General features: G+C 46.0%; 1 protein-coding gene and 1 long non-coding RNA gene across 2 annotated transcripts in view; one reads left to right on the top strand and one right to left on the bottom strand.

The window, feature by feature from the left end:
- Positions 1-22635, bottom strand: part of Hadh (hydroxyacyl-CoA dehydrogenase) — a 40521-nt gene extending 17886 nt beyond the window's left edge. Inside the window, exons 1-2 of the mRNA XM_021157598.2 lie at positions 22419-22635; positions 773-901 (exon numbers count right to left, since the gene is read on the bottom strand). Coding sequence (XP_021013257.1) covers positions 773-901; positions 22419-22556 — 267 coding nt within the window. The 5' untranslated portion in view covers positions 22557-22635. The remainder of the gene's footprint in view (positions 1-772; positions 902-22418) is intronic.
- On the top strand, positions 7934-11085 carry LOC115030597 (uncharacterized). Its single transcript, XR_003836182.1, has 3 exons — positions 7934-7991; positions 10073-10167; positions 11029-11085. It is a non-coding gene; the product is annotated as an uncharacterized LOC115030597 (long non-coding RNA).
- Positions 22636-24510: the final 1875 nt, after the last annotated feature.

Raw genomic sequence — 24510 nt, 5'->3', positions numbered from 1 at the left:
GTGAAGGAGACAATATTAAATACCTGCATTCCATCCAGAAAGCTGAGAGTGGATGTTGTTATGGCCGGGCGACCTTTACCCCTCTCTGTGGAAGCAGACCTCACCCAGCTTTTGCTAGAGGCAGACCTAACCTAAATTCTTCAAAATGATTATCCCAGACTCTTCCTCCCTAGACCCACCCTTAGGGGAGATGTCACATGTACTTCATGGCCTGCTGACCTCTATGCTGTCTTCAGAGCCCACACTGGATTCTAGGACTCTGGCTTACAGATCCCACCCTCGTGGTCACATGTACTTTGTGAAAGAGTTTGTATGTAGTCACAACTTAAGCTTTATGGTGCATCTGGTATTGGGCTGATTGTCGCCTGGAAATCTTTCAACAGATTGTCCAGTGTTTTAAATATGCTGACAACTGGACCACCTGGCATTGATCCGGGTTGACAAAGCCAGTCTGCACCAGATTTTCTTATCTCTGCTCAGGGATCCGAGTCACTTGCAAACTTTATATGCCCCAATATAGGGGAATGCCAGGGCCAAAAGAATGGGAATGGGTGGGTAGGGAAGTGGGGGGCGCTATGGGGGACTTTTGGGATAGCATTGGAAATGTAATTGAGGAAAATATGTAATAAAAAATATTAAAAGTTAAAAAAAAAGATTAAAAAAAAAGATTTGCCAAAAAAAAGCTAGACACCTGCAGGGACCCCCTCAGGCAATTAGACACACAGACACACAAAAACACACACAAAGGTGGAGCCTTCAGATAAGAATTTACCTTAGGGTTTTCTGTGAACTTCTTCTTTGCCATCCTCTTTAGACTCTCCTCAATTCCCTTCTTGGATTTTGACAGGATGTCTTCCGTTTGGTCCACCAATACTACTGTATGGCCAGTTGCTGCAGCTACCTAAATTAAAAAAAAAAAAAAAAAAGTTTTAAGAAAAAAAGAAAAAGAATCAGTTTCATATTCTACATGGCTTCCACTACTATTCCTCTCAAAATAGCTTATGAACCTAAGCATCAGTCAATGTCAGACGCGTGCTTCTTGCCTGAGACGGTCCTAAGTCACACAACAAATTCTCCATAACACGTCTCTTCTTGTGGCCCTTAAAGCAGTAGGTGAAGCTTACAATTCTACTCACCAAGCCAATAAAGATCTTGTCCCCAAGAGCTATTTAAGGATACAACTAAAAGGAGAGCAGAGTCTATGACAACTAGCCAGTTTTGGGAGGCAAAGGGGATTCCACATTTCTTGCCTTCTCCATTCCCCCCGGGTAGGTGACATCCCTGAGACACAGGTATATTGAGTGAAGCTGTGTCCCAAGTCCATAAACAACCAGCCTGGTTTACACACTGTCAGGGTCAAGTCAAGTCCTCTTTCACCAGTCTGCCAAAAGCCCCAGCAAGGACCATAGAACAGGGAGTTTGTTGAAAAAAAAAAAAACGACTATTGAGTCACCTACACACAAATGTGACTCAATTCAAGGTAGGAGTAGAAGGACACACCAAATCTACTGCAGACACGATGTGACAGCCGCCCTGAGAAGAGGCCCCAGGAAGCCTGAGTACTTCCTGGAGACACAGCTTTAGGACAGGTGGGCACTGGTGGTGTGGAGAGAGGGGCAGGCTAGCTGCAGAACTGCAGAAGTAACAAGGTGAAAAACACTGTGATCATGTGAGATTCTTGAAGCCAAGCAGCCAAACCTCAAAGCAAAAAACACATAGAGAATGAGACAGAACCAGACGAGCAGTGAGAGCCAACAGGTTCAAATCCCAAAGCAAGGTTCCCAATGCTGCATCAAGTTTGAAGTGTTGAAATGCAGGCTTAAAATGACAGCTACACCTAGGGCTTCTCCCACGCAGTGGTACAGGTCCGAGCCTGCCCGGCCTGTGGGCAGCTTCAGCATCCCAGGATCTGAGAAACAAAGAATGGGAAAGCTGCTGATACAGGAGAACTGACAGATCAGGGTGATGGGAGCAAGAAGGCCAAGTCATCCCGATGATAAGAGACAGAAGCACACAGTGAGTGATCCCACTGTCAGTGTAGGGCCAAACCGTTTCCCAAAGCAGAACACTTGAGGACCCAGGCCAGTGTTTCTCTAGCAAGCCAAGGCCAAGAGCCGACACGCCGAGGTGACTGGGCAGAGCAACTTCGGAAACAGTACAGAAGGGAGTGACCACAGCAGACCCAGGTCCTCTGCCTTTAGGAAGGCTGCTTGTGAAGCTGACCCTGGGATGACCTCTGGAACTTGGGTTTGGAGTGAGTTCTCGTCATTCTCTGACCATGCAGCTTCCACTGCTGCAGGCTCTCCTGAGCCAGTGCAATGTCGGAATCAGATGATATCATGGCCATCCGCCGGATGATAGCGTGGCTATTCCTCAGGAAAATGCCTGGACGCCAAGTCTCTAGCTGGAGCACCTAGAGACAACTTTTTACATGGCTTGTCACATCTCACTGCCGAGGGAACTACACCTGTCCGATGTGGCTGTGAGGGACAGGGAAGGCCCTTGCCAGCTCTTGCCTGGCACCTGACATACTCCAGCAGTCTTTCCTCTTTACTTCATCCCTTAGCAGTAGTAAGCTGCCACCATGCATATGTCTGTCCGTGGGACCTCCTAAAGAATTACGGAACCATGTGGGGGAAGGGCTAGTAGAGAAACAGAAATGAACAGATCTCAAGGTCCTGGTAGGGCCAGGCAGGAGTGAGGGCCACCAATAGAGGCTTATGACCGGCAACGCAGGGACAAGCAAGGTGCTGCCTTGAGGACTTCTGCTCTTGGCCCCTCTGCCATCTCTCTATGGTGTTTGAAACAAGTGATTCTTACATAGTTTCTCCTGACGTCTGCTCTAGACCGTTCCTCAAGGTGGCCAAACAGGACTCCTGGGCTCTTACCCACATGGGTCCCAACCCATACTTCCCCCCTTTTCATCTCTAGTAGAAAAGTGCTTGGGTTTTTCAGCTCTTAGAATTGAGAAGGCGTAAACAGTCACGACACCAGGCAGTCCCACAGTTGACGTAACAGCAACGGAGAGCGATGCTCTTGACAGCTCTCCTACACGGGGAGTTTATACTCTCATTCACAAAAGAAGCGAACCAGCCTCGAGGAAGCCTCCTGTCTACCAGCAAGCCCCGAATGGCCCAGCATTTCTAGGAGCAAGCAGGTCTCAGGGGTGAGACCACTGGTGGTATTTCTAGAAAACCACCTTCCCAGTTCCTACGTGCCGACAACTGGCCAGATGCAGCCACTCCATCGCAGGGAAGCTAACTCTCCAGGCAATGTTCCGGGAGCTTGAAACGAATGACACGCACGATCCCATCAGGGTGATTCTGTAAATCACTGGCTGCTTTCCCACTTTGTCCATAAGTCACAGGAGATGGCTGATACCGAGACCATTACCTTCTTTATGTTCAGGCTCCACACAGTCACTTCCAACAGATGTGCCTGAGAGACACCAACCAGCAACTACTTAAGGGCAACACCATGTCTTAAGCATCTTTCTAAACATCTAAGCCAGGCCCACAAATGACACATAGCCTGGTACATATCACTTGCTTCATAAAATAGCCATGGGGTCATGGGGCCCGTGTTCCTTCCACACCACTCCACACAGGGTTCATATTCCTGCTGCTGGCACAGCAATCTAAATAGATTACCACACAGGTGGATGTTGGAGCAGGCATTCTAGCTCTTGCCCCAATGAAATCCAGAGACGTCGCATGCTTCTCACTGTAGACAAGCCTGACCCAGTCAGACAAGTTTAAGTACAGTTATGCAGCTGAGGCCTCCTGAGTGCCCAACGTGCTTCTTCTGGAATTATCGGCGTTGTATTCTTTTGTGTAAGCCAATGTAAGTAACGTTCTATACCTACTCTCGACCAACAGAAAAACATAAACCCTTTAAAAAAAAAGAAGAAGAAAAGAGTAACAAGAAACCGAAGGCACTAAGACCCTGCTTAGTGCCAGGATCAAGGCTGTATTCCCCCAAGACTACCTCTGACTAAGCCAAGCAGTCTGGCGAAGCAAGCAACAGCCACAATTATGCAAAAGGTCCAGCAATATTAAAGGGGCAGCAACACCAAAGAGACTGAGCCACTGGACCACAAGCACCCAGTGAGGCCGGAAGCCAGGATTAAGTTCGGAGACTTCTTGGCTCCAGGACTGGTCCAGTTGGAGGCATACATGACACTTGGGCTAGCTGCAGAAATAATCAGCTTTTAATATACAACAGTTATAAAGTAGCATTGATAAAAATATAAACTAAATTTATATTCTCTTTCAAGCAGAAAACAAGAATGGAAACAATTGCCGGCTTGGTAACAATATCACTAAAAAGTCCTACTGAGTAACCGAATAATAACAAATCAATTCTTCCATGATGCTCTGATGCACTTATAACAAATCAATTTCCACCCACTCCTGCTCCCATATATTTTAAAGGTGCTTATGAAATGAACCTTACTGTTTCATTTGATACATGAAAAAACTGAAACTTATGAGTACTGTGTAACAGTTTTCTCCCAGATTGAAAATGTTCTATTCTATAGGAAGGAAACTCCTTAAGCAGGAAAGTAAACTCAAATAGCTTCAGGAAGTTCCTGAAACTGATCAGATTCTCTAGGCCCCTTCCTGCCAGAAGAAACAATAAAAGCAGAGTCCTCTCTCAGGTGGAGCAAAGCCAAGCTGCAAAGGTGACTCTCAAGGAAGAACAACTCACTGGAAGAAGCAAAAACCAGGAGAGCTGCCTGGAAGAGGGTTAGGCCAACTGAGGCCCTTGGAAAGGAGACTCTGAAACCTGATGAACTGCCTCTAGGCTGTGCAGTGTGTTCCCAGTTCCTGGCTTTGTTTTTTTCTTGTTTTGTTGGTTTGGTTTGGTTTTGGTTTTAGTTTTGGTAGACAGGGTTTCTCTGTGTAGCCCTAGCATTTCTAGAACCAGGATCATAGCTTTGTGAGCGGTTGGTCATCCATTCTGGGGTTGGCTTTGGTGATGCAGCTATCTCTGAGTCATCTCTGTGCCTGTAAGCAGCCCTCCATCCATATTCCTGTAAGTAACCCCAATAAAACTCATGGGCTCACCACGTTGCACTTTGATGGTATCTGTACTTTGGCCTATTGTGGGTGTTCCATTTGGGCCGAATAGACATCTGTGTTGCATCTGCCCAGAAAAAGTCTTGTCATATAGCACATAAGATAATTAAAGTAACAGGTCACTAATCATATGGCTTCAATCAAACATAATTATGCTACTAGCCAAAGTTACTTTTCAGGGAATTGATAATGTGCCCATCAGAAAAAGCAAGAGGACCTGAGTTCAGATTCCCAACACCCACATAAAAAGCCAGATGCCTGGGGAGGTGGCGACTGGAGGATCGCTAGGACTCACTGGTTAGCTAGTCTAGCCTGCTTGGCGAGCTCCAGATTCCATGAGAGAAGCTGTTCAGAAGACCCAGCCCTTTTCACTCTGGGTGGCTGCAGACCATCGTGGGTCCCTAACCCTGGCAGGTGAGTGTGATGCTTGCCGAGGCCTGAGAACTACTACCCAAGATCTACACCACAGCAAACCAGATCCGGCTGGGAACCTTTAAGATGACCAGAGTGCAGGCACCACCCACAGGTGTTGTGAGGCGTCCAGTCTGGTGTGTGCCAAGACGATGCATTAGAAAACTCCTGCGGATGGTTTCAATGCACAACCACTGTGCCCTAAGCATTGCTCTGCCAGCTCCTGTGGACCTCAGCCCTGTTCCTCCACCTACTCATGTCACTCCTGGGTTGTCACCGCTCCTTGAACACAAGGGATGAGGAAACCTCTGCCCTTAAACTAGTACCACTGAAAAGCCTTCCGGATGCTGCCCATGAAAATATCATATTATATCATAAAGGTACTGTCCAAAGATGCCTTAAAGGAACGGCACCTCCCACCAAGCCCCCTTCTGCCAGGGCTTTCAAACACCATGTTCTTGATCCATCTCCCCTAAATAGAACTAGTTTAATTCTTTGCTTAAAAGTCTGGTTCAGCACTCATTATGTTCCCATCCCTTCTTCTTGACCTCTGGCCACCTGAGCACGAAGCATGCTCATTTGCTTGCTCATCTTCTCTGGACTCTTCTCCGCCACCCTTGGCTAATGACCTGGCTTTGGTTCAGCACAAGCCATAAGGCTGGAGGGGGGGGGGGGGATATCCAGAATCTCCCAGAGAACAGATTCTTCAAAAGGCTCCACAACAAAAGAAAACCAAAGTCCACAGAGGTCGATCACCCAAAGAACAGCTTCCATATAAGAGTGTCTTCCTACGGCTGGAAAGGTGGCTCAATGGTTAACAACACTTTTGTTCTTGCAGAGGACCTGCACCCCCCCCCCCCGGCAAAACCCCAAATATAAAACGTCCTTATAAAGACCAAAGTTCATGAAATGTATTATGAGTCACGTCTCTCATTGCTGAGATAAAGGCAGCCTCAGGCAGGCAGGACGGGCTTATTTTGGCGAGGTCACAGTGGGATGCAGCTGCTCATATTGTGTCCTAGTCAGGAAGCAGAAAGCAACAAATGGAAGTGGCTGGCTGGATTTCTCCTTTCTATGCAGTCCACAAGCCAAGCCTAGGGAATGGTGCCTCCCATTTCATGGTGGGTCTCCCCACAGACAAGTCCAGAGGCCCCCAGGGGATTCTGGACCTCATCAGGTTGACAACTGAGATAAAGCGTCACACACTCTTTTCTTATCTGTGGTCACCATTAATGACCAGGTGTTACTATGAAACACCATAACCAGGGCAACTTAGGAAAGAAAGAGTTCATCTGGCCTTACGGTTCCAAGGGTTAGTGATAGCAAGTGACCAGCATGGCAGATGCAGCAGCAAGCTGGGAGCTCACATCTTGAACCACAAACATGAAACAGAGAAAGTAAACAGGAGACATGAGGAATCTTTATAGCAGCAATTCTCAACCCATGGCTCACAACCCCTTTGGAGGTAGAAAGATCCCTTCACAGGGGTCGCCTGAGACCATCTGCATATCAGATTACTTATATTATGATCCATATCAGTAGCAAAATTACATCTATGAATTAGCAACAAAAGTAATTTTGTAGTTGGGGGTCACCACAACATGAGGAACTGTATTAAAGGGTCCCAGCATCAAGAAGGTCGAGAACCACTGCCTTAAATTCTCAAAGTATGTCTCCAGTGACATACTTCCTCCAACAAGATCACACCTCCTAGACCTCCTCAAACAGCACCACCAATTAGGCCCTAGATATTCAAATACATAAGCCTTATGAGGGTCATTCTCATTGAAACCATCAGACCCAGGGATCAACTGCTAAGAACGAGGTGCGTGCTGACTTGAGTATCACGCACACATTTAAACTGAACATAATTCTACTTGGGTCAACATCCCTCCTTCCACACTGTGTGAAACAACTTACATAATTCTACAGTTTCAGGGCCATATGACTTTAGCAATGGCTTCTCATTTGGGGAAGTTCCCTCTCCCATCCATCAGAAGAGGTCTGCTTTATCTTCAAGAGTTTATCCTTCAAACACTGTCTCCACAGGCTCATATAATTTCCTGCAGCAAACAGCCAGGCCTCCACATTGGAAACATGAACTACAGTGCTCTTAAAGTTTTCACACAAGCAAGCAGCCTCCTCCCACTCCCCAACCCAGACAACTCTTCTCCAATTCCCTGTCCATTCACTCGGTCTGGTGAGAGCTGTCCTTTCCCTCTGCTGAGGACTCAGTGAGGATTGCCCAGGCGCTCTTCTGGAAAGCCCCAAATCCTTCATGTGATTAAGTCTTTCATCACGGTACACGTTTCACTGAGAGCTAAGAAAAGAATAAGAGACGCCACGTTTTCTTGGCAGCCAAGCAACTGCCGTGGAACACTCAGACAACCTGCAGAGTGGGGATGCAGGAGTCTCCACGGTTTGGATAAAACGCACAGGCCAGAAGAAATGCCTTCCATCAATGATCGAAGGTCACAGATAAAATACTTGGCTTCAAGGGTGAGTGACTTTGGACCCTTCTGGGGACTTGTAGCCATTTCAAAACACACACACACACACACACACACACACACACAGAGAGAGAGAGAGAGGGGGGGGGGGAGATAAGCCTCTTAACCTATAAACACCCAAAGAAACAAGAGAGAGTTCGGTATGTCACTAAGTGCATAAAACATGTATATAGTTATCTGTTTTATCAGTTACTACCATGGAGTACAAAGAAACCTATTTGTTATAAGAAACTGTATCTGTTTCCTCTGGATGGAAACATTCCTTCCTAGGAAGAGAGGAGCTGAGGTTTGGGAAACTCACAAAAACTTACAAGACTCCGAGGCTCAAGACACTCCTACGACTCACAAGGAAGGCCTTTCTCTCCAAAGTTATGTGAGCAGTAAACTGGCTGGGGAGAGAGGGACCCATTCACCCATCATCACATGGCTCTGGTTTGCACAGGGTGTTCCCGTGATGCCGGGTCCATCCTCCACACTAGGATGGAGAGAAGTGCAATGTATGCTTCTGTGAGAAAACTCATTAAACTCAACTTGGTGGCAATCATTACTTTAGTTTATCACTGCCCTTCTATCTGGGGTAAACAGAAAGACTCTTTAAAAATGGCATCTTCCACACACTAACTCCCACTGCAACCATGAACTATATTTGCCTGCATAAGACTGAACCAGTCAATAGCAAGTCATGGACTGGGTAGGGGCTCCTGGGGCCCCACCCCATCTGTGCTGAACTATTGGCTATTGATGGGTTGTGGAGGCTAAGGAGTCATTTCTTATCTTCAGCGTCAGGATCCACTGCATAATTCCATGTCACTCAGATGGCCCTGGTTAAACTCTTTTGTGGGTCACAAAAGAAAGCAAAAAGACATGAACATGGGAAAAGGAATGGGAGGGGGGAGACTTGAAATATGTGGAAGGGAAATAGGAGGGAGTAGGGGAAGTGAGGGTAACCAACTGCATTATATACATGTATGAATCTGTTGAAGAACAAATTTAATTAAGGAATAAAAAAATACACTCCCAGGCTGGTGAGATGGCTCAGCGGTTAAGAGCACAGGCTGCTCTTCCAGAGGTCCTGAGTTCAATTTCCAGCAACCACATGGTGGCTCCCAACCATCTATAGGAGGATCTGATGCCCTCTTCAGGCAGGCAGATGTATATGCAGCAAGCAGAGCATATATTAAATAAAGTTAAAACCAAACCAAACCAAACAAACAAACAAGAAAGAAACACACTCCCAGGGGGAAGCTAAAAATGCATCAAAACTCACACTCATAAGCTCTGAGCACACATGGTTCCATTTGCAATGGAGAGAAATGTAAATAAAAATGAAACATCAGATCATAACTTCAGACCATTACCCAAGTGTGCACTGCACAGCTGAGTCCTCCCATAGGTGGGTTCTCACGGTGGGAGCGTTGAGCCATCCGACCATGTGAACCATTCCAGTTCGCTGTTACAGTATTAAGGGATTTCTTACGGTCCTGCATTTTCCCTGTATACAATACATAGAATACACAAAAGCTGTGTTAATTTGTATTATCAGTAAGGCTCCTGGCAACCTGCAGGCTATTAGTTAAGTTTTGCAAGACTCAAATACACCAGGGGCTGGGGGGTAAGTCAGTGGTAGTGGACATAGTTTGCATGTGATCCTGGATTCAATTCTCAGCACCAAGAAGTAAGTGTGCATGCATGTGTGTGTGTGGGGGGGGGGTGATTAAAAATCATCATAAACAAAATTATGATTATTTTTTTAAAGTGATTAGACCAGGGGCTAGAGAGATGGCTCAGTGGTTGAGAGTGCTTGCTGTTCTTGCAAAGGCTCCCTCTATCATTATTGCTACATGAATTACAGATAACTTATCAAGGGCTATTGCTGACTGAATATAGTTTTCCCATAAAACCTTGTGTCCAGCTTTAGCCCAAATGAGGTGGTATTGGTATAGGCGGGTGAGGACTAGAGGATTATGGGAAGGGATGCATTAGACAAAAGCCGTCTGCAGGAGGGGGTCCATCACCACAGAACAGGCTGCTCCGAGGTGAGTGTGGCTCTTTTGCTTCTCTCCTGGACAGATCCACCTTCCATTCCACTCTCTGCTATGAGGGGAAGCAATACAAATCCAGATCTGGCTGCCCAACATGGGACATTCCAACTGACGGAATTCTGAGTTAAGCGATCCCCTTCTCTTTACCAATGGTGCCAGGTATTATTACAGCCACAGAAAACACTGAGACAGTCGCCTTCCCAATATCTAGTCCACGATCATTCTCCACTGCTATATTTTATGTGGAGGTGGGAGGACAGGATAAACAGTGAGATCCTGGAGACCTTGTACAAAGCCTTCAAAGTCAGGACACAAGGACAAATCTACTGGCAAAGGGGAAAGCTAAAAAACTGAACATGGGTCCATCCAAATGTGGGTGCTGGTGCAGGCTTGCAGGCGCTCGTGCCTGAAGACAATCTATTTACGTACAGCTCATCACTGTACTAAATGCACACTTGTGGAAGGCGATTTAAGCTGCTACTGAGACATGCAATGCATAGAAGCAAATGTGGAACTTCACATAGCTGAACACGCATGAAAAGACGGCATGGTGTAAATGACCCAAGTAGTCTGAGTTATTCAGATGACCTCAGAAACCCAGGCTGTGTGACAAAAAGGCCCCCACAGTGCAGCCACTGCAGCTGCTACACTTTTTGTATGCTCTGGCAAGACTGTGTCCTTGGAAGGAAGTACATTTGTTTTATCATATCTTCTTACTTTGTCCAAGGACAAAAGAACCTTCCAGAAGTGACATTGAACCCAATGTCTACCAATATCAATGTACGTACAGAATGAAATAAGAGTTTCCACTCTGAAGCTACAAACTGTGTCTCCTTTTGATGCTGTGAAGTGACTCAACTTTAAACCATCGTTTTCTTCAAGTCTCTATTTTCAATATTCTCCTGGTTTTATATCTCTTCCTTCTTAAATGTCAATCATTCCTAGAATTCCAACTGTACCTGAAACCAACATATTCTTTTCTAGGCCAAGTCACCATCTCAGCGTTAAACCCAGCTCTCTATGACATCACTGGTACCGCCGTTCAGCAGAGCAGAGTTTCCTGACAGCACTTTTCCCTTAATCCCATCTTGAATTTCCCCACTCATTTTAAAAAATATATATTCATGTGATGTATGTGCATTTTTAAGTGTATGTCTGTGTGCACGCACACATGTGTGTTGACTGCTCTCCACCTTATATTACTGAATCTGGGCCTCTGAACCCAGAGAGCCTTGTTTGATCTGCCTAGCCAGTTTGCTGGTAGGACGGCTGGAATTACAGGGGAATTGTCACACCCAGCTGGGTTTTATATGAATTTTAGAGATCTGAACTTTGGTCATGACCCTTGCACAGTGAGCACTCAGGATATTTGTTCCCACTGTGAACTCCGAGATTGTGTTGTTTACTGGGAAAACCTGTTTCTAGTTGTGGTGTGGCTCAGCCTCAGCACACACCTTTAATCCCTCTGGCTGGAACGCAGACACGCCCTTAGCACACACCTTAGTACACACACTGAAGGTGGTTTGTAGAAGGGAGCATTCGTGTTTGAAAGTGATGTTTAGTACAGTGGCAGACAAAGTGACAAAGCAGAGGAAGATCTAATAGAATAGGATCTTCTCAACTCTCACAAGAAGAGAGGAAGGGAAGGCTACTTGAGGGGCAGTGCAGAGAGGGAGGGTGTAGGAGGGAAGGGGGCAGAAGGGAGAAGGAGGCAGTTTAACCAGGACAATTACACAGAGAAAAAAAATCTAGGTACAAGGTAAGACAGAACGAGCCAAAGAAAGGAGGAATTGCTAGGGTTAGTTTGAGGCCAAACAGGGCAATTCAGGGAGAAGCAGAAAGAAGCCAGTTTGAACAGTCAGCTTGGAGAGGAGTTTGAGACAGAACAGGTGAGTTGAACCAGCCAGCCAGAGTTCAGAAAGAACTAGGAAGCTTATTCGGCAATAAATCTCAGTGGCTGAAAACATTCTAGGCCTAGATAAGATTGTATGGAGGCTAGAAGCCTCCGGGAGTAGGCCTGGGTTAGCAGACTGAGGAGGCCAGCCTCCGAGACAACATTTATTTCAGGCAAATAAATGTAAAAGACACTTTTACACACCTTCTCCACCAAGCCACCTCTCCACCCAGGCATCTTTAATTTTCGTTCAACAGTTTCATCTGTCACGACAAGGCCAGTTCAAATGCTAACCCCTCCAGAGAGTCTCTCAACAACTGATTTTCATTTGTTTTAAAACTTCACAGCAAGATTGTCATTGGTCATCTTCTATTACTTTATACCAGAGTATGCCACTTCAAAGATGGGTTTTAATCTGTCTGCTTTCATATTCAAAATCTCACAGTGTCAGAAGCTGTCTTGCTCTTTTTACCTTAGGCAACTCTGCAAGCTCTAACACTTGACAGCAGAGTAGCCTGAGCCTGTACTCTTTCCCAGACACACAGCACGTCTCCCTTCCCATGATTCTACAAACCCACACCCATGTGTCCTCTGCCAGATGTTGTAAAAAAATTTGATCACACCAGAAACCCCAAGATTGTGTTACTGGAAAAACCTGTTTTTAGCTGTGATGTGGCTCAGCCTTAGCACACACACCTCTAATCCAAGAGTTTTCTGCTTGAATAATAAAGAGGATGATATAAAGTCAAGAGGCAAGCAATCCATTGGCAGGAAGTGAGGATAGGATTATTAAGAAAAGAATCGTAGAGAGTAGCAGGGAGTCAGGAGGATGGCTAGAGAGACACACAGGAAGTAGAAGGGAGGGACTTTCAGTTGGAAGGAGGTTTTGAGATGGTGCGAGAGAGGGGCATTCCTGAAGGGATGTCGACTGAGGAGGAAGGTCGGCTGGTGCATTCTCTGATGCCCCGAGCTAGCAGGCTTTCACACCAGCATCTGGCTCCTGTGACTTCACTGGTAAAATGGAACACAATTGAGATTTTGTTTTTAAAAACAAAACAAAATGGGCTGGAGAGATGGCTCAGTGGTTAAGGGCACTAACTGTTTTTCCGAAGGTCCTGAGTTCAAATCCCAGCAACCACATGGTGGTTCACAACCATCCATAATGAGATCAGATGCCCTCTTCTGGGGTGTCTGAAGACAGCTACAGTGTACTTACATATAATAAATAAATAAATTGGAAAAAAAAAAACACAGCAGAACATGTTCTATTTCATCACTGCTGCTGGGGGACGCTGGCATAGAGGCTGCCTCTCCTTGAATGAGGACATAGTCACCTCCGGGTTCTTCTGATGCACAGAAGCAGCAGATCACCTGTGGGAACCACCGTGGGAGGAAGAGGACAGCAGCACATGCTCGGAGCCAATGAGTCAGCAGCTCTCAGTGGCCGCTCAGTCACATGATGATACCTCCAACCCAGAGTCTGTACATGAAATGGCAAGGAATCGATGGTGGGGCTTTTGTTTGTTTTGTTTTGTTTTGCTCTTTTGTTTTTGTTTTCTTTTTTCCGTGAAAACTTTCAAAATTTGGTCAATAAATAGCCAAGGTCAGGAGAAATTCCACTGAGGACAATGAGTGATAAATTAAAATTTGGGAGGTTTGTCAACAATAATTTTCAACCATGAATTCAAGGTAATGTTCTGGGGATTGTCTGAGGGTCACTGCATCGTCTGCTTCAAGTTCTGTGTCAGCCCATTGTGGACAGAGTGAGCAGGCAGTCTGCAGCCTTCTTAGGATTAGTCATTCCCATCTATATTTCTTCTTCAGCAGACAATGGGTTTCTCCTGGGCAACAACCACATCTTACCTGCCACCCAGCACACAGGAGACACTTCCTAATAACAACACTGGGGTGACAAAAGCCTCAATTTGTATATTATTCTAGAAATGAATGTTTAAGAAAATGTAACTGGGGCTGGTGAGATGGCTCAGCGGTTAAGAGCGCTGACTGCTCTTCCTAAGGTCCTGAGTGTAATTCCCAGCAACCACATGATGGCTCACAACCATCTGTAATATGATCCGATGCCCTCTTCTGGTGTGTCTGAAGACAGCAACAATGTACTCATAAATAAATAAATCTTAAAAAAAAGAAAGAGAGAGCAAAAGAAAGGAAGAAACTATGGCTGCCTTTTGCTATTAGAAACCTTTACAGCAACCTTGGAAATGTTTTAGAATTGTGAGATATCACATCATTAGCTTGCAAAGAACAGTAAGAAGACAGAAACAAGTTGAGAGCAGAATCTGTTTCGGTGGGCGGAGAATGGTTTTTCCACCGCTGGTGTCTGGGATGCCGGTGAGGGAGAAACAGCTGGACAAGCACTGAGTGCTGCCGAAAGAGAAACTCCTGCTCTTTGTGCCCTTTGACCGCCACGCCTGTGATTTCCAAGTGGACTGTGTTTAGCTAGTCTAGCCGGTCAATGTGTCAAAGGAGCCCTGGTGTCTGTTTCTGTCTGGAACCCAGGAATACAGACCCAGCAATTCCATCCATCACACAGGAGACTTAAGACATTTCAGTTTCTCCCCTATTGTAAGGTTAGGTCAGCAACCCTTTTACTGTTCAGGATATTAGTTACAGATCACTTGGCATGGTGGCTGACAGCAGTGCCTTTCAAATTGTGTCTAGCCATGAACCCCTTCTCCATAGAAAAACATACATTGGCTGATAAACAGAGCAAAGGTCAGAGAAGAAAGGACTGCTGAGTCCACTAGGAGACGTGTGGATGTTAAAGTCCATCCAAGAGCACACTGGGAAATCCCTAACCTGTCCCATCCATTAGAATAGCCGCTGCCAATGCACTGCAGATTCAAAGTTTTAAACTTGTGTGTCTGATCTAGAGCACAGAAACCCAGAAGGGGCTCATGAGAGAAGAGAGCAAAAGAGGCCTTAAGGAAGGCAGGGGCCAGAGTCCGTGTGATATGAAGGTGGAGGTGGGGGAAGTACTGGGGGAGGGGGACCTTACGGGATAGGAAGCAGGAGAATGGAGAGAGGTTGATCAAAGTGAAAGACATATGAAAAAGCCTTATAGAAACCCACTACTCTGTAACCTAATTAAAAAATAATGGTTTAAAGGAGAATTATGATCAGAGGTATGTCCTACATGGTGGACCATACCCTTCCAAGAAGATGTGGGTCACTAAAGAAACCCAGTGCCAGGCGTGGGATATCGCCTTACCAGTTATGGTCAGAGAGGCCATAGAGACTCCCCAAACACTGCAGAAACTGTCATTGCTCTTGGTTGCCATCCTAACTAAGACACTATTTTACTGAAGACAAACGATACTTCGGTTGTAGGGCAGAGAGAGATCAGGCTGAGCCTGGCCTGAAACCTTCCTCCCTGTTGGCTAGTTTTCACAGGACCAGAAAGTGCTGTGCAGCCTACTGAGAAATAAAAAGTCGTCAACAGACTTCCCCAGGGGTAGACCTGCATGATACACGAAAAGCCTACCTGGCAAGATGTGTCCTCCATGCAACTGTGGGATGGCTATGGGGAGGGGAAAGCAACTGCTTTCTGATTTGCTTTGAGACCTGCCCTACAAGAGGGAATTCATGCCTGCTACAGTAAACTTGGTCAAAAGCCCACAGCAGGTGGGAGAGGCCTATTCTGCTAAACGGACATGTTGTGAACACCCCTATAAAGGTGATGTTTATGCCCATGGAGTGGCGCTGCTATCAACCTTAGTCAGAGAAGCTTCACCCTCAGTTAATGCAGACTGGTGACTAGTCAGGGGGCTAAGAATAAGTAATCAACCCTAAAAAGAACATCTGTGCTGACCCTCTACACACACACACACACACACACACACACACACACACAAGGCTTGGGGAACATGGCAGAAGAGGGAGAAAGAAAGCATATGCAATCTGGAGGACGAGGAGTCACGCTGTCCTCTGGACATGATGGGGCCTAGCATTCACGAGTTCCTATCAGCTATGGTTACCTGCACGAGATCAAGCCAGAACATATTCCAGCATGGTTGGTCGGTGAGCTAATGAGACTCCACACCCCTGGCTGAGGAGCCTCTGGCAAGTGATAGCAACTGGGGAAGGGGGAGGAATTTTTTTCTTCAGGAGTATGGTCCCTGGTGGGTTGCCCAGGCTCTTGCTGCTCAGCCTCACACCCACGTGTACACACACAGCTCTCTTTGAGTGTATTCAGTAAGCTATTCAAAGACTGGAGGTTATGAAAGCGGGATAGGGTGCAGAGGTGGAGAGGGCGCAGAGGTGGAGAGGGCCAAAACGTATTGTGTGTATGGGTGAAGTTACCAAATACTAAATGAAAATCAGAATAATAGTTATCACACTCAACAAAAGTCTAGGCAAGGAAGTGGAAAAGGATTTTTTATGTATTGTTGATGGAATGCAAAAATAATACCTTTATGGAAAAAACACTGAAATTCCTCAACAGTACTAGAACAGTACTACTGTTAAGTAGCACTTTCATTTGGGGGTATATGTTTACAGGATTCAAAACTGATAAAGCCACCAGATCTTCCTTTGGAGGTCGCTTAAGGCTTCTCCTGATAGTTCAAGAATAATTACATTAATAAGGAGTGATACTTAGAAAACATGTCAGGCAGCAGGCATGATGATGGCTCAGCAGGTAGGGAGCTTTGTTGCCAAACCTGATAACCTGAGTTCAAATACCCAGGGCCCATGTGGTAAACCGAGAGAACTGACTCCTACACGGCTCTTTTATGACCTCAGTATGCATTCCCTGGCAAGTGCACATGAACATATGTACGTGTATATATACACACACACACACACACACACACAAACAAACAAATGTAAGAAAGCTGCTATCTGGGTGCCAACAAAGCAACTTGGGCTTTCTGAGTTCCATAACGACACCGCCTGGCCCACCTAACTGTCTGGAAAGGACGGAGCTGGAAATCTGGAGTGAAGCGCAGGAGTGGATGCCATTCTGGTTTGCTTTGGTTTCCCTCCACTATTTATTCAATGTTGTAATACGCAGGACTTTCCTTGGTTCTTTAAGTGATGGTTTTTTAAGCCATTGAGAACTCTTGTTTTATATTACAGTGGCCTGCACACTCACCGTAAGACACTGAGGGCAAACAATATGGAAAACACAGACACACAGACACACACACATGCACACACACAGAGCTATGTCCTCAGCTCTAAGACTTTCTTGGGGTTGGTGGAAGGCAGGCTCAGCCAAAGGGGAAATATTTTTAGACAAGGGTGCTTCAGAGCTGTAAAAATAGGTCCAGTGAATAGCACACTTGTCAAGGTCCCTAGTACTCCAGCCAAAGGAGCAAGCCACTGTGCCAAGAAGAAGTATGCTGGACTTGTGTATCTTTGTAAGTGGATCATAATACTGAATCAGGTTCTCTGAAGGGTAACTTACATGGTAAATTCGAGAAACTAGCATCACCTGGCCCAATACCTGGCCTCTCCACACTCTCAGCACATCTCTAGCCAGTGTCTCTTGGGACCCTACACCAAGGGCTGCTGTACGTCATCAACATCCCAGTCTTTCCACAAACTCCCAATGTCATGATTATCCTCACATCTGACTTCTGACTGCATCCCAGTCTTAGCACACTCAAAGGCAGGCACTGTCCTCTGACATCCATGGGTTTGCTGTGACATTGTGTGTGTGTGTGTGTGTGTGTGTGTGTGTACACTAAATAATAAAATAATGTAAAATACAAACCACACTCCTGCAGGGACCCCAGTGCCTGCTCTCTCACACTTACACTGCTCACCAGACACCAGCAGTATGAGCTCCGAGTTCTAGCAGAGCTGGCAGTGAGGCAGGTATATGTATGTGCCTAAGGTAGAGCAGCAGGGAGGACTGAAAATGATTACGAGAAAATGAGAAACCAAAGCAAGGGACAAGTGACAGGTAAAGTAGGATACCATTACCACAAAGAAAAAACAAACCTGACAGCCCAACCCCTTACTCCCTGTAGGAATGGCAGAACTTCCAAATATACTCCAGGTCAGAAGGTGGATCTGCCATAGGGCAGAGCTTTGATCTATATAGAGAACAACCTGATAAAGAACCAAGGGACTCAGGAAAGCGGGGAGGACTTAAGAACGGCATGCCTTAAGTAGAAAAACCTACTGGTGTGCTAGCTGTAACAGTGTATGCCTTCAATCCCAGCTCTCAGAGGCAGACGGAAGGGGATTTCTGTTGCCTCAAAGCCGATCTGGTCTATATGGTGAGAGTTCTATGCCAGCTAGAGCTACCTAGGGGAACCAGGGAGAGAGGGAGGGAGGGAGGGAGGGAGGGAGGGGAGAAGGGAAGGAAGGAGGGAGGGAGGAAAAGAGGAAGGGAAGGAGGGAGGGAAGATAGGAAGGAGAGAAGAAGGGAGGGAAGGAAGAAAAGAAAAAAGGAACAGAATAGCTGAGAATAAAACCATGGCCTTCATAAGGAACATTCAAAAGGAGCACTGATGATCCCGGAACTATCCCAGTCTCCTGTGATACTAAGACTTCTAAGTTTCTATATTTATTGTTCAAGAAAACTTTAACTCATTGTAACAACAGAAGTTAATAAGGCTAACAACTTCACAGAGCTCTGATTATTGTTCCATTAAAAACCAAGAAATTCAGAAGTGAGGACGGTGAGAGGAGATGGGATTGAATTCAGTGGGAGGAGAGAGGCTTTCCAGTCTCTCCGAGCATCTATCCAGTCAAGGAGCATTGCCCAAGAATGAACGACTGCAGCAAATGTTCACCTGTAGCTTAGAACACTCCCCTGAAGCCATCTCAATAGTTTAAAGAGCTCTAAAGAAATAGACACTATTTAGAACAGGTGTGTGTGTGTGTGTGTGTGTACACGTGCATGAGAAGATCAAAGGATAACGTATGGGAGTTGGTTTTCTCCTACCATGAGGCAGGGTCTCTCTTGTGGCTTCTGCCATGATACAGACTCCAGGCTGGCTGGTCTTCTAGCTTCTAGGTGACTCTGCTGTCATCACCTCCCATCTCCATGTAAGAGAGCTGGGATTAGTCACACAACTTCATCACTGAGCTACTAGCCAGCACATCCTTTGCATTTTGAAAAGGACACACATGTTCAAACACACATACACACAGGCACACAAACCACACAAGTTTGGTGGCTTTGGTCAGATGAACTTACTCCTGATCTTCACAAGTTCAAATATTCTCCACACCCCCAAAAGTGTGAGATGTAGACCACATTGTGCCAGAAAGTCTCTCAAACATTATTCCCAGTTGGCCCAGTGGCTGCACACAAGTTATGTAATGAAGTGTATGAGCGTTCGGGACAATTCTTACAAAGACAGTGGGCTAAGCCGAGCTTAGAACTCTTCTATCAACCTGAGAAGCACACAGCTTGCAGCTTCCTCTTTCTCTCTATAAAGCAAAAAGCGATCTGTCTCCACTCAAAGTTCATTTAATGATACAAGCCATTTTGTCAAGAGAAATCAGCAGTGAGAGCCAAGTCAGAAGTATATAACAGGCAAACACATAAAACAAGTCAATGCTCTTAAACATTAACCTGCAGGCTAAGAGGTTTGGTGTTTTTTTTTTTTTTTTAATTTAAAACAAACAAAAAAGGGCAGGCAATGTAGACACTCTTAGAAGGTACACAATCACTAATGGCCTATGGTCTGGCTAAATGTAACTAACCCTGGACCTCATTTGTCTAAAATTACTTAACTATTTGATAAAATGCATTGGGTGCGTACAAAATGTATTTACAACCCTTTCCATCCCACTCAGCACAAAATGGAACACGCCGATTAGTTAAAACTACAAACAGACCCTCCACTGACTTAGACCATTTCATAGAGAGTTCAGAAGAAATGGCAGCTGAGTGTGTGATGCAGGATGCTACTTCGAGTTTGTACTTTTATGGCTTCACTCGGGTGGAATAATTAAATAAAAGGTGCTGTCCTTCTCGGCAGCTCGTGAGCAAACGGCACTGTCTGTCAGCTGGGATCTGGGTCCCAGATCCCAGATGTTCTCCACTGAAACCCAAGGCTCCTGCCTCAACATGGAGATCAGGAACAAAAGGGGCCTGAGGGGCTGGTGAGATGGCTTAGTGGGTAAGAGCACCCGACTGCTCTTCCGAAGGTCTGGAGTTCAAATCCCAGCAACCACATGGTGGCTCACAACCATCCGTAAGGAGATCTGACTCCCTCTTCTGGAGTGTCTGAAGACAGCTACAGTGTACTTACATATAATAAATAAATAAATAAATAAATAAATAAATAAATCTTTTTTTAAAAAAGGGAGGGGCTAAGGCTAAAAAAGACAAGAGGACGGATGGCAGCAATGGTGCCAATGATCACAATGACACTTCTGGCTTCTTGGAGCTATATGCTATGTGTGTGTCAGTTAATTCCTTTATTCCTTTTCCATATTCCTACAAACCCTCTGCTCTAGAGAAACTGCAGAGACCAAGCAACCGCTTTACCGTTTCACCAACATGCAGGTCGCCCAACTGCCTGCGCTCAGCACATGAATTCATCATCACTCATCCCTGGTACCAGAGGCAAAAAGAGATTTACTACCCTGTACCAAAAACGGTCCATTATGGATTTTTTTTTTTTCTCAAAAAGGAGATGGCATGATGGGTGGAGAGATAACTCAGCAGTTAAGAGCACTGGCTCCTCTTCCAGAGGATCTGGGTTCAATTCCCAGTTCTCACATGGCAGCTCCCAGCTGTCTGCAACTGTAACTGAGGTCCAACTTGAAGGAAGGAAGGAAGGAAGGAAGGAGACAGCACTAACTAGAACTGTTTGCTGCAAGGCCAAGTATAAGAAATGGACCATCTACACTGGAACATAGTAGAGCCATTAATCAGGAAAGCAGTTTCCCCTGCAGGATCAGAATGGTCACCTAAAGTGACCCAGAGGAACGGCTGTTCCTATGAATGCCCTCTATTTAGACAGTGGGTCTTTGTTACACTTTTATTCCAAAAGTTCTGCTAGGAGGTGCATAGCTTTTCCTCCCCGCCCACCCCCCCCCCCCCCACATTTCCCTAGGAACTCCCTGATCCAGCTGCTCCCTGATCCCCATCCTTGTCAATCACTTTAATCCACTCGTCTCAGGCCAAAGTTCGAGCACCTTACCCAGCTAATTCTATGTGCTTCCCGTGCTTCAACACACTTTCTTTGGATAGACACAGCGTAGCATCCCGCATTTGTGCAAAAGCTGCTAGATGCTTTCTAATTAGTTTCGAATCCAAAGCAGTTTCTGAGGCGCAAAAAACAAAACAAAACAAAACAAACCCACCAAACCCCTATTATCTTGTTACTAAGATGTTGCTTAAACATTGTTTAAGGGATACATTGTTTTTCTTGGACCTGGACAACCAATCTCATTCCTCACAGCCTTGAGTTTTTGTGGTGCAGAGGGATACAGCAGACTAGCTATATTTTCTTCAGCATAGCCATGTATGGTTTTTGTTGTTTAATTTAATGGACTTTGGAAGGAAGTGCAATCAAGGCTAATACGTTTATAGCAAGCATGCAAGTGTGCATTTGGTTGGGAAGACACTGACCTGTGAATACCCTCCCTAATTAAAATTAGGTAAGCCCTCCACTGCCACAACACTCAAACTGCAAAGGCCTCAAAAGGTACGAATATAATAGCAAGTTCATGGAAAAAGATCAGAGCTCTCTACTGTGTGTAGGAAGTTAACTATTAAGAGAAAACGGTATTACAGGCATCGCAGTAGCCAAACTGCACAGTTGATTTTGAACTGTGCCTCAGCTGGCACCAGGCAAAGTCCCACAGAAGCCGATTAGCGATTAGAGACTTCTCAGAGCATAAACTATGCTTATCTCTGTCGCCCACTCTCTTGAGGTTCAGAGCTGGGCAAGAACGCAGATTTCAGCGCCGGGCACTGGGTCAAAGGTCAAAGTTTCCTGGCCCAGGCCTGGGCAGAGTCCAAGCAATGCCACAAACTCCCACTAGGTGACTTTCCAAACTGTTACAAAAGTGAAGGCCAACGAAGGAAACTTGTGGGAGAGGCAGGACACTTGGAAAGAAAAGTGCCCAGACCAACACCCAAAGAACTGTAAGGAAAAAAAGGAAGAAAGAAAGGAAGAAAGAAAGAAAGAAAGAAAGAAAGAAAGAAAGAAAGAAAGAAAGAAAGAAAGAACAAAGAAAAAAACTTATCAGGAAAACTAAAAGAAATCGCAGCCCAGGTCTTGGCGAGCGGATTCCTGTCAGATCCAGGCGGTGAGCAAACACTCTGCAACTCTGCACGCACAACTGTGCACAGTTCAGCTCCAGTGTGCACGCGTGCACCAGCGCGCTCCACCGAGCCTTCCCCAACCCGGGGCAGCTAGTTGAGAAGCATGCACGTAAGGATCAGGCCGAAGGCTGAAGTTCTGGGACACTGAAGCATGCTGCACCTTCTCGGACTTCATCAAACTATTTCCACCACACCCGGGGCGCGAGGCCCGCTCACCTGCGCGATGCCGGCGCCCATCAGCCCGCCGCCGATGACGGTCACATGCTTGATCAGGATCTTCTTGGCGGCCGCCGACGCAGAGGAAGAGGCAGAGGAGGACATGGAGCGCAAGAATTGCCTGGTCACGAACGCCATAGTTCAGTGGAGCAGCCGAGGAGGAGCAGTGGGGACTGCGCGAGAGGTCCCGGAGCGTCGTGGGCGGGGCCGGTGACGTTGGGGGCGGGGCCTCTAGCACGCCCCACCCACCCGCCTGCTGCACAAGCTGCAGGTCCACCCCGCCCCCCAAGAGGGCGGTGCCAGGACTCAGGCCAGCATGGACTCTGGCAAAGCAGAGACCCACCAAGAGACAACCTGTAGTTGCCTTCACAATCTGGTGGGCTGGAGTTGTGATCGTGAGAATTGTGTTTAGGATGAGGACGGTAACCCCGGATAGAGAACACAGGCAGGGAAAGCCTGGCTATTGGCCAACTTTCTGCCTAGTACTGTGCTAGTGATAACAGAATTGCTGCTGGTTTTACTTCTAAGCGTTCATCTGGTGCCCCCAAACTCACCATCCAGAGGAATGCCATCCGCCTTTCACCCCACTGGAAGAAATGATAGTTAATCCTGTGTGCAATGAAGCTCCCTGCAAAAGTCTCATCTGTGTCTCACATTCTGCAGAATAGAACTAACTTCCTGTCTGAATGTTAGAGCTCCAGAGTCCAAGTTTTCTCGGCCTGTTTCTAGTTACTCACCTCTGTATCTAACTTAGGTTACATCGAACTTAAGCAATGTGTTGCCTAGCAGATCACTTGCTCCCATCGGTCCCAAACTAAAACAGTTAAACAACAAAAACAAAAACAAACAAACAAACAAACAAAACAGCATAAAACCCTGGGAAAAGAATTACTTGTTCCGCTGTAACCTGCCTGCCCAGGGTCTTCAGCAATGTTCTGTAAGCCGATGGCTTTATGACCTTCTTGCTCTGTAGCTATAAAAAGTTTATGTAACTCTGTCAGCAGTGAACCTTGTCCTTCAGAATTGTTTCCATGCCTGTTCCCTGCCGCGGGCTCTTGCATGTGGCTGGGAAGAGACTCTCCTGCACTCCCTTTGAAGCAGGGGCTATGTTTTGCATTGACCCTTTGAATCTTATTTTTATATTTAATTCTTCAAAATAAGCAAAGCCTACTGAGTGCTGCATTCCAGCCAAGTCACAAAAATAAAATAGAATAAAATAGGAGACTAGGAACGGAGGTAGAAGGCTACCCACAGAAACTCAACAGCTTGAAGAATGAACACGTTTATGAAGGAAGGAAGAAACGTGTACAGCAGTCTGAGGGAAGATGCAAGACAGAGAGGAGAGGCCTCTATGGCTGAGTTGCCACTGAGAGAGGACAGCTGATTTCGAGGAGGCTTGATGAGAGGGTTGCAACTCTTAGTTTTCATTTGGAAAGATGAAGTATAATCCAAGTTTGGTGCTATGATAATATAATTTTCTCTTCCTTTCTTCCTCCCTTTCTCTCTTTCTCTCTTTCTTTTTCCCTCTCTCCCTCCCTTCCTTCCTTTCTTCCTTCCTTCCTTCCTTCTTTTCTTTCTTCATCCTTTCTTGTTTCTTTCTTCTCACCAGTGTATTATCTGTGCACTGAATGGATGTACGTCCAAGGAGGCCAGAAAAGGGCATCAGGTTCCTGAACTTGGAGTTACAGATGGTTGTGAGCCACCATGTGGGTGCTGAGAATCAAGCCCAGGTCCTCTGAAAGAGCAGTCAGTGCTCTTAACCACGGAGCCATTTCTCCAGCCCTACAATATAGTCTGAAATGATATCTCTGTTGTAATATTTCATGTGTACCTCATGCCCAAAGTAATGTACGTTTTCAGATCTCTGCTTTTCCTTGGGAAAGAATGATAAATGTGTCTTGATTCACTTGTGCTGCTACAACAAAACCCCCAAAGTTCTTCTGGGAGCAAGGCAACCCCAAGTCAAGGTGCCATCAGGTTCATTTTCTGATGTGGACCCACTTTTAGCTCAAGGATAGTTCCTTGTATCTGCAGACGGTTGAAGGGTGTGATGGTGAATCGTGATTGTCAAATGGAATGAATCTGTAGCCGA

Source organism: Mus caroli, unplaced genomic scaffold (genome assembly GCF_978045245.1).
Source record: "Mus caroli unplaced genomic scaffold, Mus_caroli_1 scaffold_3, whole genome shotgun sequence".
NCBI classification, from domain to species: Eukaryota; Metazoa; Chordata; class Mammalia; order Rodentia; family Muridae; genus Mus; species Mus caroli.
This window is presented reverse-complemented; position numbering and strand designations above follow the sequence as displayed.